This window comes from Salvelinus alpinus, chromosome 8 (genome assembly GCF_045679555.1).
Source record: "Salvelinus alpinus chromosome 8, SLU_Salpinus.1, whole genome shotgun sequence".
NCBI classification, from domain to species: Eukaryota; Metazoa; Chordata; class Actinopteri; order Salmoniformes; family Salmonidae; genus Salvelinus; species Salvelinus alpinus.
Window position 1 is genome coordinate 20600146 of NC_092093.1, and position 13200 is coordinate 20613345.

The 13200-nt window shown below is 45.8% G+C and overlaps 1 protein-coding gene across 6 annotated transcripts in view; it reads right to left on the bottom strand.

Moving 5' to 3' along the window:
* Positions 1-13200, bottom strand: part of LOC139582700 (1-phosphatidylinositol 4,5-bisphosphate phosphodiesterase beta-1-like) — a 234110-nt gene that overhangs the window by 28643 nt on the left and 192267 nt on the right. For 5 of the 6 annotated variants that reach the window (XM_071412939.1, XM_071412938.1, XM_071412941.1 and 2 more), the window contains exons 20-27: positions 11376-11530; positions 10968-11132; positions 10503-10602; positions 10279-10383; positions 10019-10134; positions 5792-5924; positions 4742-4795; positions 4294-4513 (exon numbers count right to left, since the gene is read on the bottom strand). In XM_071412939.1, the coding sequence (XP_071269040.1) occupies positions 4294-4513; positions 4742-4795; positions 5792-5924; positions 10019-10134; positions 10279-10383; positions 10503-10602; positions 10968-11132; positions 11376-11530 (1048 nt within the window). The remainder of the gene's footprint in view (positions 1-4293; positions 4514-4741; positions 4796-5791; positions 5925-10018; positions 10135-10278; positions 10384-10502; positions 10603-10967; positions 11133-11375; positions 11531-13200) is intronic. The other variant, XR_011676403.1, reaches the window with a different exon arrangement.

Below are 13200 nucleotides of genomic sequence, written 5' to 3' on the forward strand. Positions count from 1 at the left end.
GGCTTTAGTGACAAAACGGATAGCACTGTGATAGACTGCATCCAATTTGCTGAGTAGAGTGTTGGAGGCTATTTTATAAATGACATCGCCGAAGTCAAGGATCGGTAGGATAGTCAGTTTTACGAGGGTATGTTAGGCAGCATGAGTGAAGGATGCTTTGTTGCGAAATAGGAAGCTGATTCTAGATTTCATTTTTGATTGGAAATACGAGTCTTAATGTGAGTCTGTAAGGAGAGTTTACAGTCTAACCAGACACCTAGATATTTGTAATTGTCCACATATTATAAGTCAGAACTGTCCAGAGTAGTGATGCTGGACAGGCGAGCAGGTGCGGGCAGTGATTGGTTGAAGAGCATGCATTTAGTTTTACTTGCGTTTAAGAGCAGTAGGAGGCCACGGAAGGAGAGTTGTATGGCATTGAAGCTCGTCTGGAGGTTAGTTAACACAGTGTCCAAAGAAGGGCCAGTATACAGAATGGTGTCGTCTACGTAGAGGTGGATCAGAGAATCACCAGCAACAAGAGTGACATCATTGATGTATACAGAGAAAAGAGTCGGCCTGAGAATTGAACCCTGTGGCACCCCCATTGAAACTTCCAGACGTCCGGACAAGTTCCGATTTGACACACTGAACTCTATCTGAGAAGTAGTTGGTGAACCAGGCGAGGCAGTCATTTGAGAAACCAAGGCTGTTGAGTCTGCCGATAAGAATGTTGTGATTGCCAGAGTCGAAAGCCTTGGCCAGGTCGATGAATACGGCTACACAGTATTGTCTCTTATCGATGGCGGTTATAATATCGTTTAGGACCTTGAGCGTGGCTGAGGTGCAACCATGACCAGCTCGGAAACCAGATTGCATAGCGGAGAAGGTATGGTGGGACTCGAAATGGTTGGTGATCTGTTTGTTAACTTGGCTTTCGAAGACCTTAGAAAGGCAGAGTAGGATAGATATAGGTCTGTAACAGTTTGGGTCTAGAGTGTCTTCCCCTTTGAAGAGGGGGATGACCGCGGCAGCTTTCCAATATATGGGGATCTCAGACAATACAAAAGAGAGGTTGAACAGGCTAGTAATAGGGGTTGCAACAATTGCGGCAAATCATTTTAGAAAGAGAGGGTCCAGATTGTCTAGCCCAGCTGATTTGTAAGGGTCCAGGTTTTGCAACTCTTTCAGAACATCAGCTATCTGGATTTGAGTGAAGGAGAAATGGGGGAGGTTTGGGCAAGTTGCTGTGGGGGGGTGCAGGGCTGTTGACCGGGGTAGGGGTAGCCAGATGGAAAGCATGGCCAGCCGTAGAAAAATGCTTATTGAAATTCTCAATTATCGTGGATTTATCGGTGGTGACAGTGTTTCCTAGCCTCAGTGCAGTGGGCAGCTGGGAGGAGGTGTCCCAGAACCTTTCGGAGTTTGTGCTACAGAATGCAAATTTCTGTTTGGAAAAGCTAGCCTTAGCTTTCCTAACTGCCTGTGTATATTGGTTCCTAACTTCCCTGAAAAGTAGCATATCGCGGGGGCTATTCGAAGCTAATGCAGTACGCCACAGGATGTTGTTGTGCTGTTCAAGGGCAGTCAGGTCTGGAGTGAACCAATGGCTATATGTATCTGTTCCTGGTTCTACATTTTGTGAATGGGGCATTCTTATTTAAGATGGTGAGGAAAGCACTTTTAAAGAATAACAAGGCATCCTCTACTGACGGAATGCCTTTTTGAAATCTGACAAAGCGGCTGGATTAACAAGAAGTTAAGCTTTTAAATGATGTAAGACACTTGTATCTTCATGAATGTTTAATATTACGAATTTAGTATTTTTGAATTTCGCACTCTGCAATTTCCCCGGATGTTGTCAAGGTGGGTCGCTAGCGGCACGTCTATCCCTAAAAGATAACAAGAAGCAACGGTGAGAGACTTGTTTCTGGAAAGGTGGATTTTTAGAAGGAAAAGCTTGAATTGTTTGGGCACAGACCTGGATAGTATGACAGAGCTCTGCAGGCTGTCTCTGCAGTAGATTGCAACTCTGCCCCCTTTGGCAGTTCTATCTTGTCCGAAAATGTATAGTTAGGGATGGAAATGTCAGGATTTTTGGTGGCCTTCCTAAGCCAGGATTCAGACACGGCTAGGACATCCGGGTTGGCAGAGTGTGCTAAGGCAGTGAATAAAACAAAGTTGGGGAGGAGGCTTCTAATGTTAACATGCATGAAACCAAGGCTTTTACGGTTACAGAAGTCAACAAATGAGAGCGCCTGGGGATGGGAGTGGAGCTAGGCGCTGCAGGGCCTGGATTCACCTCTACATCACCAGAGGAACAGAGGAGGAGTAGGATAAGGGTACAGCTAAAGGCTAAAAGAACTGGTTCTGGGCGCGGAAGAATAGATTCAAGGCATAATGTACAGACAAGGGTATGGTAGGATGTGAATACAGTGGAGGTAAACCTAGGCATTGAGTGATGATGAGAGAGGTTTTGCCTCTTGAGACACCATTTAAACCAGGTGAGGTCACCGCATGTGTGGGATGTGGAACAAAAGGGCTAGCTAAGGCATATTGAGCAGGGCTGGAGTCTCTACAGTGAAATAAGACAATAATCGCTAACCAAAACAGCAATGGACAAGACATATTGACATTAGGGAGAGACATGCGTAGCCGAGTAATCATAGGGACCAGTGGGAGGCTAGGCGAGCTGGAGACATGGCGATTCAGACAGCTAGCGGGCCGGGGATAGCAGAATAGCAGAAGGGCCTTAGGGGGGACGTCGCGGTGGAAGAAGTCTGTTGTTTGTTGCCCCCTTGGACGGTTACGTCGGCAGACCAGTCGTGTTGGATTGGCAGGGCTCCGTGTAGGCACTAAAAGGGTCCAGGCAAAATAGGTATTGTTGCTCAAGAAATTGGCTGATGGTCCTCTTCAGCTAACAGTCCGATATGCTCTAGACAGCTAGCGAGCCGCGGATGGGCCTTCAGGGAACGTCGCAACGGAGGAGCCTGTTGAAACACCTCGGCGGATTACGTAGGTAGACCAGTCGTGGCTGAATCGGCGGGCCTCCGTGTCGGCAGTAAAAGGGGTCCAGGCCAATTGGCAAAATATGTATTGTAGCCCAAGGAGTGGCAGATTGACCAGGGAGATATGTATACTGTAGCTAAGAAAGTAATACTAAGTGTATGTTGTGTGGTAAGCTGTTAGTAGCCCATGTGCATCACCCTAATAATTTGATCCCTTTCCCCCTCTTAATTTCGCCTACTGTTCTGACTTGCTGGTGCAAATGTATCCTATTGCCTGTTTTAGAGAAATGTCATCATCGAATATTGTAAGAGCTTTCATTGTCTGCTTATATGCCCCCTTTATTTATCCTATGGTTTTGACTTGGTGTACAGGGAGAATACTGTAAGAACGCCCCATGTTCTGAGTCCTAGCTCGTTCATTAATGTCTTAATCAAAATGACAGATTGCCTCTTATCTGCTTGTCGTCCCCTTATGCCATAGTTTGTACATCTCAATTGTCAGTAGAATCCACATTTGTTTAAGCAAGTCAGCCATATCAGCTATGTTTTTTTTTAAAGGCAATAAATTCGGCTGAATGAACTGTCTCGCTGCCAGACAAGGCGTAGCAGTGGTAAGGTGTTGGGACTTCTGTTGGGAGAGTTTGTGGGCACCGTTTGTCACCGTTATAGTGCAATGAATCTATTGTTTAGTGTTGTGTTGTGTAGTGGCTTTGCTGGCATGGATTATTTTTTTGCTTTGCCTACCAATATTTATATCCTAAAATCGCCACTGGTGAGAGGAATAGAGGGATACAGAAAGAAGGGCAGGGAGGAGGACTAAGAGGAGGAGAAGAAGAGCAGGGAGGAGGACTAAGAGGAGGAGAAGAAGAGTAGCGGAGGAGGACTAAGAGGAGGAGAAGAAGAGTATCGGAGGAGGACTAAGAGGAGGAGAAGAAGAATAGTGGAGGAGGACTAAGAGGAGGAGGAGAAGAAGAGTAATGGAGGAGGACTAAGAGGAGGAGAAGAAGAGTATCGGAGGAGGACTAAGAGGAGGAGAAGAAGAAGAGTAGTGGAGGAGGACTAAGAGGAGGAGGAGAAGAAGAGTAGCGAAGGAGGACTAAGAGGAGGAGAAGAAGAGTATCGGTGGAGGACTAAGAAGAGGAGAAGAAGAGTAGTGGAGGAGGACTAAGAGGAGGAGGAGAAGAAGAGTAGTGGAGGAGGACTAAGAGGAGGAGGAGAAGAAGACTAGTGGAGGAGGACTAAGAGGAGGAGAAGAAGAGTAGCGGAGGAGGACTAAGAGGAGGAAAAGAAGAGCAGGGCTACCTACCTTTTCTTACCATCACGTTTGTGGCTCTTCTGCAGCGCGGAGGTCCTGCGCTGGTGCTGGTTCTGCAGCTCTGCAGCCCTGGCCGTGTGTTCCTTGATCATCTCGCTGGTCTTACGGTGGTGTTTCCTTACCAACTCCTTCATCTCTTTATACTGCTTCCTCTGCTCCCTCACAAAGCCCTTCTGCTGCTTCAACTCCTCTACTGTCTGGGCCTCCATCTCTGGAGGAAGGAGGGATGGAAAGAAGAGAGAGAGGGAGTGAGAGAGAGAGAGAGAGAGAGAGAGAAAATATGTGTTTTGATCAATGACTTTCTTCCTGCCAGTTTTTGCTTCTTTACATACAGGGTGCACAATTCTGTGATGTTTCAGATTGGTGTAATGCCAGTACAGATAGACAAATGACCACACATGTTCACTTAGCTTGTTACTGAGTCTTACTCTAGTCTTACCTGTGAGAACACTCTGAATGACATCCTCAGTCTTCACTGCAGTTTTCACTGAACCTGATGAACAATATACACCTGTTAGTGCGGGTTTTGGCAGGTTGTATCTGGCAACCCAAGTGGGTGGTAAATGTGTTGTGGAATGCCAAATGTAAGTTAACTGGTTGCCATATCGGAGTCACAGTCATGATAAACTACATGGCAAAAAATATGTGGACACAACCATGCAAGCTCCATAGACAAACATTGGCAGTAGAATGGCCTTACAGAAGAGCTGAAACAACAAGTCAGTTCATCAAATTTCTGCCCTGCCCCAGCTGGTCAACTGTAAGTGCTGTTATTGTGAAGTGGAAACGTCTAGGAGCAACAATGGCTTAGCCGCGAAGTGGTAGGCCACACAAGCTTACAGAACGGAACCGCCGAGTGCTGAAGCCCGTATCGCTTAAAAATCATCTGTCCTTGGTTACAATAATCACTACAGAGTTCCAAACTGCCACTGGAAGCAACCTCAGCACAAGAACTGTTCATCGGGAGCTTCATGAAATGGGTTTCCATGGCCAAGCAGCCGCACACAAGCCTAAGATTACCATGTGCAATGCCAAGCATCAGCTGGAGTGGTGGCCGATACAGAAATGATTTGTCGAGATTGGTGTGTAAAAACATGACTGGCCTGCCCTGATCTCAACCTCATCAAACAACTTTGGAATTAAGAGCCAGGTCTAATCGCTCAACATCAGTGCCCAACCTCACTAATGCTCCTGGCTGAATGGAAGCAAGTCCCCGCAGCAATGTTCCAACATCAAGTGGAAAGCCTTCCCAGAAGAGTGGAGGCTGTTTTCGCAGCAAAGGGGGGACCAACTCCATATTAATGCACATGATTTTGGAATGAGATGTTCGACGAGCAGATGTCCACATACTTTTGGTCATGTAGTATTTGTTTGTTTGATTTTTCCTCATGAAGCGCTTTGAGATTTCTATTATGAAAAGCGCTATAGAAGTTTAATAAATTATTATTATTATTATTACTGTAAGTTCAAGTGGAGATTTGACCTCTACCTGTGGGCTGTGGCTGGTGGCTGACCAGGCTGGGGGGTTTGGAGGAGATGATGGGGGCGTGGCTGACCCCATTCTCTGCTGGCAAGGTCACCCGGGGGTCAGGCTCCATTGGATCATCACCAGCCGCCTCCACCTATCAATCAAATACATTGACAGCGCAACTGATAAGGTGCCTTTATGAGGCATTTTTTACTGGGCCTCAAAGCACTTTATCAGGTCCACACAGTACTGGTCACATTGACTTATCACATTATCTGACTAGAGTGTAAGCGTCTGCCCAATGTACTGTACAGTTGAAGTCGGAAGTTTACATACACCTGAGCCAAATACATTTAAACTCAGTGTTTCACAATTCCTGACATTTAATCATAGTAAAAAATCCCTGTTTTAGGTCAGTTAGGATCACCACTTAATTTTAAGAATGTGAAATGTCAGAATAATAGCAGAGAGAATGATTTATTTCAGATTTTATTTCTTTCATCACATTCCCAGTAGTTCAGAAGTTTACATACACTCAGTTAGTATTTGGTAGCATTGCCTTTAAATTGTTGAACTTGGGTCAAACGTTTCGGGTAGCCTTCCACAAGCTTCCCACAATAAGTTGGGTGAATTTTGGCCCATTCCTCCTGACAGACCTGGTGTAACTGAGTCAGGTTTGTAGGCCTCCTTGCTCGCACACGCTTTTTCAGTTCTGCCCACAAATCTTCTATAGGATTGGAGGTCAGGGCTTTGTGATGGCCACTCCAATACCTTGACTTTGTTGTCCTGAAGCCATTTTGCCACAACATTGGAAGTATGCTTGGGGTCATTGTCCATTTGGAAGACCCATTTGCGACCAAGCTTTAACTTCCTGACTGATGTCTTGAGATGTTGCTTATACATCGTTTTCCTGCCATCTATTTTGTGAAGTGCACCAGTCCCTCCTGCAGCAAAGCACCCCCACAACATGATGCTGCCACCCCCGTTGTCACAACTTCCGCCGAAGTCGGCTCCTCTCCTTGTTCGGGCGGCATTCGGCGGTCGACGTCACCGGTCTTCTAGCCATCGGCGCTCCATTTTTTCTTTTTTTTGGTCTTGTTCCCCACACACCTGGTTTACATTCCCTAATCACACTGCATATATATATTCCTCTCTTCCCCCCATGTCTTTGTGTGGAATTGTTTTGTTTAGTTTTTATTGTATCGCGCCAGTCTGTTTTTTTCACCCTGGGCATTGCCTGTACCCTATCGGGGAAATTTTGGTGAAACTTATGGTTGTATTCTTGACGGTATTTTGCGCTTGTCATTTTTGCCGGTTGGCTTGAGTTGTAGCTGTTTGTGCCCGTCTGTTATTGCTCTTGGCAAATAAAGTCGCCTGATCACCTATCTCTGCTCTCCTGCACTTGACTCGAATGACCAGCAGCAAAAACCCTGACACCCGTGCTTCACGGTTGGGATGGTGTTCTTCGGCTTGCAAGCCTCCCCCTTTTTCCTCCAAACATAACGATGGTCATTATGGCCAAACAGTTCTATTTTTGTTTCATCAGACCAGAGGAAATTTCTGCAAAAAGTACGATATTTGTCCCCATGTGCAGTTGCAAACCATAGTCTGGCTTTTTTATGGCGGTTTTGGAGCAGTGGCTTCTTCCTTGCTGAGCAGCCTTTCAGGTTATGCCGATATAGGACTCGTTTTACTGTGGATATAGATACTTTTGTACCTGTTTCCTCCAGCATCTTCACAAGGTCCTTTGCTGTTGTTCTGGGATTGATTTGCACTTTTCGCACCAAAGTACGTTCATCTCTAGGAGACAGAATGCGTCTCCTTCCTGAGCGGTATGCTGGCTGCTTGGTCCCATGGTGTTTGTACTTGCGTACTATTGTTTGTACAGATGAACGTGGTACCTTCAGGCGTTTGGAAATTGCTCCCAAAGATGAACCAGACTTGTGGAGGTCTACAATTTCTTTCTGAGGTCTTGGCTGATTTCTTTTGATTTTCCCATGATGTCAAGCAAAGAGGCACTGAGTTTGAATGTAGGCCTTGAAATACATCCACAGGTACACATCCAATTGACTCAAATTATGTCAATTAGCCTATCAAAAGCTTCTAAAGCCATGGCATCATTTTATGGAATTTTCCAAGCTGTTTAAAGGGACAGTCAACTTAGTGTATGTAAACTTCTGACCCACTGGAATTGTGATACAGTGAATTATAAGTGACATAATCTGTCTGTAAACAATTTTTGGAAAAATGACTTGCGTCATGCACAAAGTAGATGTCCTAACCGACTTGCCAAAACTATAGTTTGTTAACAAGACATTTGTGGAGTGGTTGAAAAACGAGTTTTAATGACTCCAACCAAAGTGTATGTAAACTTCCGACTTCAACTGTATGTCACATTACAACCCAACACATACATGATTCTGCTCAATGTTTTTGCAGCCTATGCAATGAGATGAGAGTAGAACCATACGATTCCATGACTCTATCACAAACAAGCTACTGTACGTCAAATATACGACACCACAATCAACACACCACACACACAGAGCGTACCTGCAGCCTGTTGGAAACCTTGTAGACATAGCTGTGGTACCCCACTCTCAGCATGGCTCAGATCATAGTCACACTGACAACACTCTCTAATGTTTCACTAACATTTAGCCAATGTTCTCCTTACGTTGTCTCAAAGGTCTCCTAAAGCTCTCTACTACTTTCTCCAAACGTTTCCTCTAGGTTCTCCCAACGTTCTCTCTAGGTTCTCTTCAACCCTGACTTGTTGTAGTACTTGGCGTGTATTTCTTTCAAATACTATTCCACTAAACCACCTGTTACTGAGTCCTCCCTCCCTGAGCTGGTTCTGTTTTCCTTGGCTCTCCTCTCCTATCTAATCAATTCAGTTAAAGGGGCTTTATTGGCATGGGAAACATATGTTAACATCGCCAAAGCAACTGAAGTAGATCATAAACAAAAGAAAAATAAACAATGAAAAAATGAACAGTAAACATTACACTCACAGAAGTTCCAAAAGAATAAAGACATTTCAAATGTCATATTATGTATATATACAGTGTTGTAACGATGTGCAAATGGTTAAAGTACAAATGGGAAAATAAATAAGCATAAATATGGGTTGTATTTACAATGGTGTTTGTTCTTCACTGGTTGACCTTTTCTTGTGGCAACAGGTCACAAATCTTGCTGCTGTGATGGCACACTGTGGTATTTCACCCAGTAGATAAGGGAGTTTATCAAAATCGGGTTTGTTTTTGAATTCTTTGTGAATCTGTGTAATCTGAGGGACATATGTGTCTCTAATATGGTCATACACTTGGCATGAGGTTAGGAAGTGCAGCTCAGTTTCCACCTCATTTTGTTGGTAGTGTGCACATAGCCTGTCTTCTCTTGAGAGCCAGGTCTGCCTACGGCAGCCTTTCTCAATAGCAAGGCTATGCTTACTGAGTCTGTACATAGTCAAAGCTTTCCTTAAGCTTGGGTCAGTTACAGTGGTCAGGTATTCTGCCACTGTGTACTCTCTGTTTAGGGCCAAATAGCATTCTAGTTTGCTCAGTTTCTTTGTTAATTCTTTCCAATGTGTCAAGTAATTATCTTTTAGTTTTTTTATGATTTGGTTTAATCTCCCTCTCCCTCTGTCTCTGAACCTCCAGTGGAAAGCCCACTAACTCACTAGGCGACCGTTGCCATGGTGTCGGCATGTACAAGCTCTCCATTGACTGTCCCTGTGGGTAATAAGCTCAACCCATCCACCGTCCCTCACCTCATAACCCTCACCCCGCAATTCCTAACCCCTGGTCAATAGCTCTAACCCAATCATCTCTTCACAAAGCGACAGGCCTCAGTTCCTAACCCCTGGTCAATAGCTCTAACCCAATCATCTCTTCACAAAGCGACAGGCCTCAGTTCCTAACCCCTGGTCAATAGCTCTAACCCAATCATCTGTTCACAAAGCGACAGGCCTCAGTTCCTAACCCCTGGTCAATAGCTCTAACCCAAAGAGAGGACTACTGCCTGGGGAGATGCTCATTGATCTGTTACAGGTCGATTAGTGTGGGGATGACACACACACACACACACACACACACACACACACACACACACACACACACACACACACACACACACACACACACACACACACACACACACACACACACACACACACACACACACACACAAGCACGCACGCACGCAAGCACACACACACACAGACTAATACAAAAACACACACACCTCTTTGCTGTCCTCCTCCTCTGCCCCCTCCTCCAAAGTGAGAGCTGCCAGTTGATTGGCTCTCTGCTCCATCAGGTTGACGTAACGGATGGGATTGGACAATGCCTCGATGACATCTGAGAAAGAGATCAGAGTGAGGGAGGGGACAGAATGTATCATAGATGATGTTATGTAAGCCAGTGGAAAAATCAACATGGTTAGAACTCTATGGTTAGTTACTGTATTTTCCAGTATTCTGTAAGGTATGTCAACCGCTGTACCTGCAAATGTATCAGGGACATAGTCCTTGACCTCTACGTAGACAAACAAAGCAGGGAGGGTCAGAGCCTGGTTCTTCTCATTCCTCAGACCAATGTAGTGATAACCTGGAACACACACACATGGGTCGGTGATCAGAAGTTCAAGGACTGCTTACACAGTATCACTCAAGCAGAACAATGGACCAGAATGGTAGTCAGTCAGGCTAACAGGCTGTAAGCCTCACCTGGGCGGATGGCATTCACAGGAATGATGCGATGGCCAATGAACTTCCCTCCATCTTCAAACACAGATATCCTCATCGAGGCCAGTGTGGGCAGTACCACCTGCGGAACGACAGACACACAGAAACACAGACACACACACACACAGACACACAGACACACACACACATGTAAGAAAGGAGACACTTTGATAACGACAGCCTCCTCCTCCTAGATAATGTTGACAGATTACCCTGGGAGGTCTGGATTGTTTTCATTATTAAGAACTACAAATCCCATAACACTTTGCTCTATGATGTTTTAAACAGTAATTTACACACATAATTCAATCGAACATTATGTACATCTATAGGTGTGCATTCTTGAAGATCAAGGTCTCCTCCTCCCAGATAATGTTGACAGCATTACCTTCAGTGATCTTAAAGAACTACAAATCCCATAACAGTCTGCGCTACATTGTGGTTTACCTTCTTGAGGACAAAGGCCTCCTCCTCCCAGACAGGGTTGACAGCGTTGCCCTGAGACGTCTTGGTCTTAAAACCTTTCCTTCTGGTGTCCACCGGCAGACCAAACATGTCTATCTCCACATACGTCCCCACCTTCTTATCGGTCAGGAACTGGCCTGAGATGATCTGGAGGGAGATAGATGAAGATATTAAGTGTGAGAGTTGTAATGTCCGTGCACACATACACAAGCGTACACACACGCACATGCGCGCAGGCACACGCGCACACATACGAATACACATGTACGCAAGCATGTACACACACACACACACACACACACACACACACACACACACACACACACACACACACACACACACACACACACACACACACACACACACACACACACACACACACACACACACCTTAACAGACAATGTGTTGGCTACGATGCCGTCCACAGTGCTCTCAGCGAAGGGATCAAAGTGTTTGTCTGGTCGTCTCATGAACTCTGGTTTCAGCCTGTAACCACACTTTCCATTGTACTCATACATACCCAGGTTCAACATCATGGACAGGTCTGAAGGAGAGAGAGAGAGAGGGAGGGGGGAGAGAGAGGAAGAGGGGGAGAGAGATAGATAAAGAAAGGGGGAGAGAGAGGTTAAGGGAAAGAGAGAGAGAGGGCAGAGAGAGAGAGAGGGAGGGGAGAGAGAGAGAGAGAAGGGGTAGAGGAAGGGAGAGGGGGAGAGAGATAGATAGATAAAGAAAGGGGGAGAGAGAGGTTAAGGGAAAGAGAGAGAGAGGGCAGAGAGAGAGAGGGAGGGGAGAGAGAGAGAGAGAGAGAGAAGGGGTAGAGAGAGGGAGAGGGGGAGAGAGATAGATAGATAAAGAAAGGGGGAGAGAGAGGTTAAGGGAAAGAGAGAGAGAGGGCAGAGAGAGAGAGGGAGGGGAGAGAGAGAGAGAGAGAGAGAAGGGGTAGAGAGAGGGAGAGAGATAGATAGATAAAGAAAGGGGGAGAGAGAGGTTAAGGGAAAGAGAGAGAGAGGGCAGAGAGAGAGAGAGGGAGGGGAGAGAGAGAGAGAGAGAGAGAGAGAGAGAGAGAGAGAGAGAGAGAGAGAGAGAGAGAGAGAGAGAGAGAGAGAGAAGGGGTAGAGAGAGGGAGAGGGGGAGAGAGATAGATAGATAAAGAAAGGGGGAGAGAGAGGTTAAGGGAAAAAGAGAGAGAGGGCAGAGAGAGAGAGGGATAAATATACATAGGGAGGGAGAGAGAGAGGTAAAGGGAGTGAGGGAGGGCAGAGAGGGAGATAGATGGGGGAGGGAGATATATTCAGGAGGGAGAGAGAGAGAGAGAGAGAGAGAGAGAGAGAGAGAGAGAGAGAGAGAGAGAGAGAGAGAGAGAGAGAGAGAGAGAGAGAGAGAGAGAGAGAGAGAGAGAGAGAGAGAGAGAGAGAGAGAGAGAGAGAGAGAGAGAGAGAGAGAGAGGGAAGGAGAGAGAGAGGGAGGGAGAAAGATATCGAGAGAGAGGGGAGGGAGAGGGATATAGATACAGAGGGAGAGTGAGAAAATGGAGGAAAGGGAGAGGGAGAGTGAAAGACATAGAAAGATGGGGGAGATAGGGGGATGGAGAAGGAGAGGGCGAAAGAGAAGAGAAAGAGTGAGGGGAGAGAGAGATGGAGGGAGAGAGACACAAATCAAATCAAATGTTGTTAGTCACATGCACCGAATACAACAGGTGTAGACCTTACAGTGAAATGCTTACTTACGAGCCCTTAACCAACAATGCAGTTAAAAAAAATATAATAATATATAATAATATATATATGAATAAGAAATAAAAGTAACAAGTAATTAAAGAGCAGCAGTAAAATAACAATAGCGAGACTATATAGAGGGGGGTACCGGTACAGAGTCAACGGGGGCACCAGTTAGTCGAGGTAATTGAGATAATACGTAGGTAGAGTTATTAAAGTGACTACGCATAGATGATAACAACAGAGAGTAGCAGCAGTTTAAAAGAGGAGGGGGGGGGGCAATGCAAATAGTCTGGGTAGCCATTTGACTAGATGTTCAGGAGTCTTATGGCTTGGGGGTAGAAGCTGTTTAGAAGCCTCTTGGACCTAGACTTGGCACTTCGGTACCGCTGGCCGTGCGGTAGCGGTACCACATAGGGAGGGAGGAAGAGAGGGAGAGGAAAGAGAGAGGGAGAGGAGAGAGAGATGGAGGGAGATAGGTACAGAGGGAGGAAGAGAG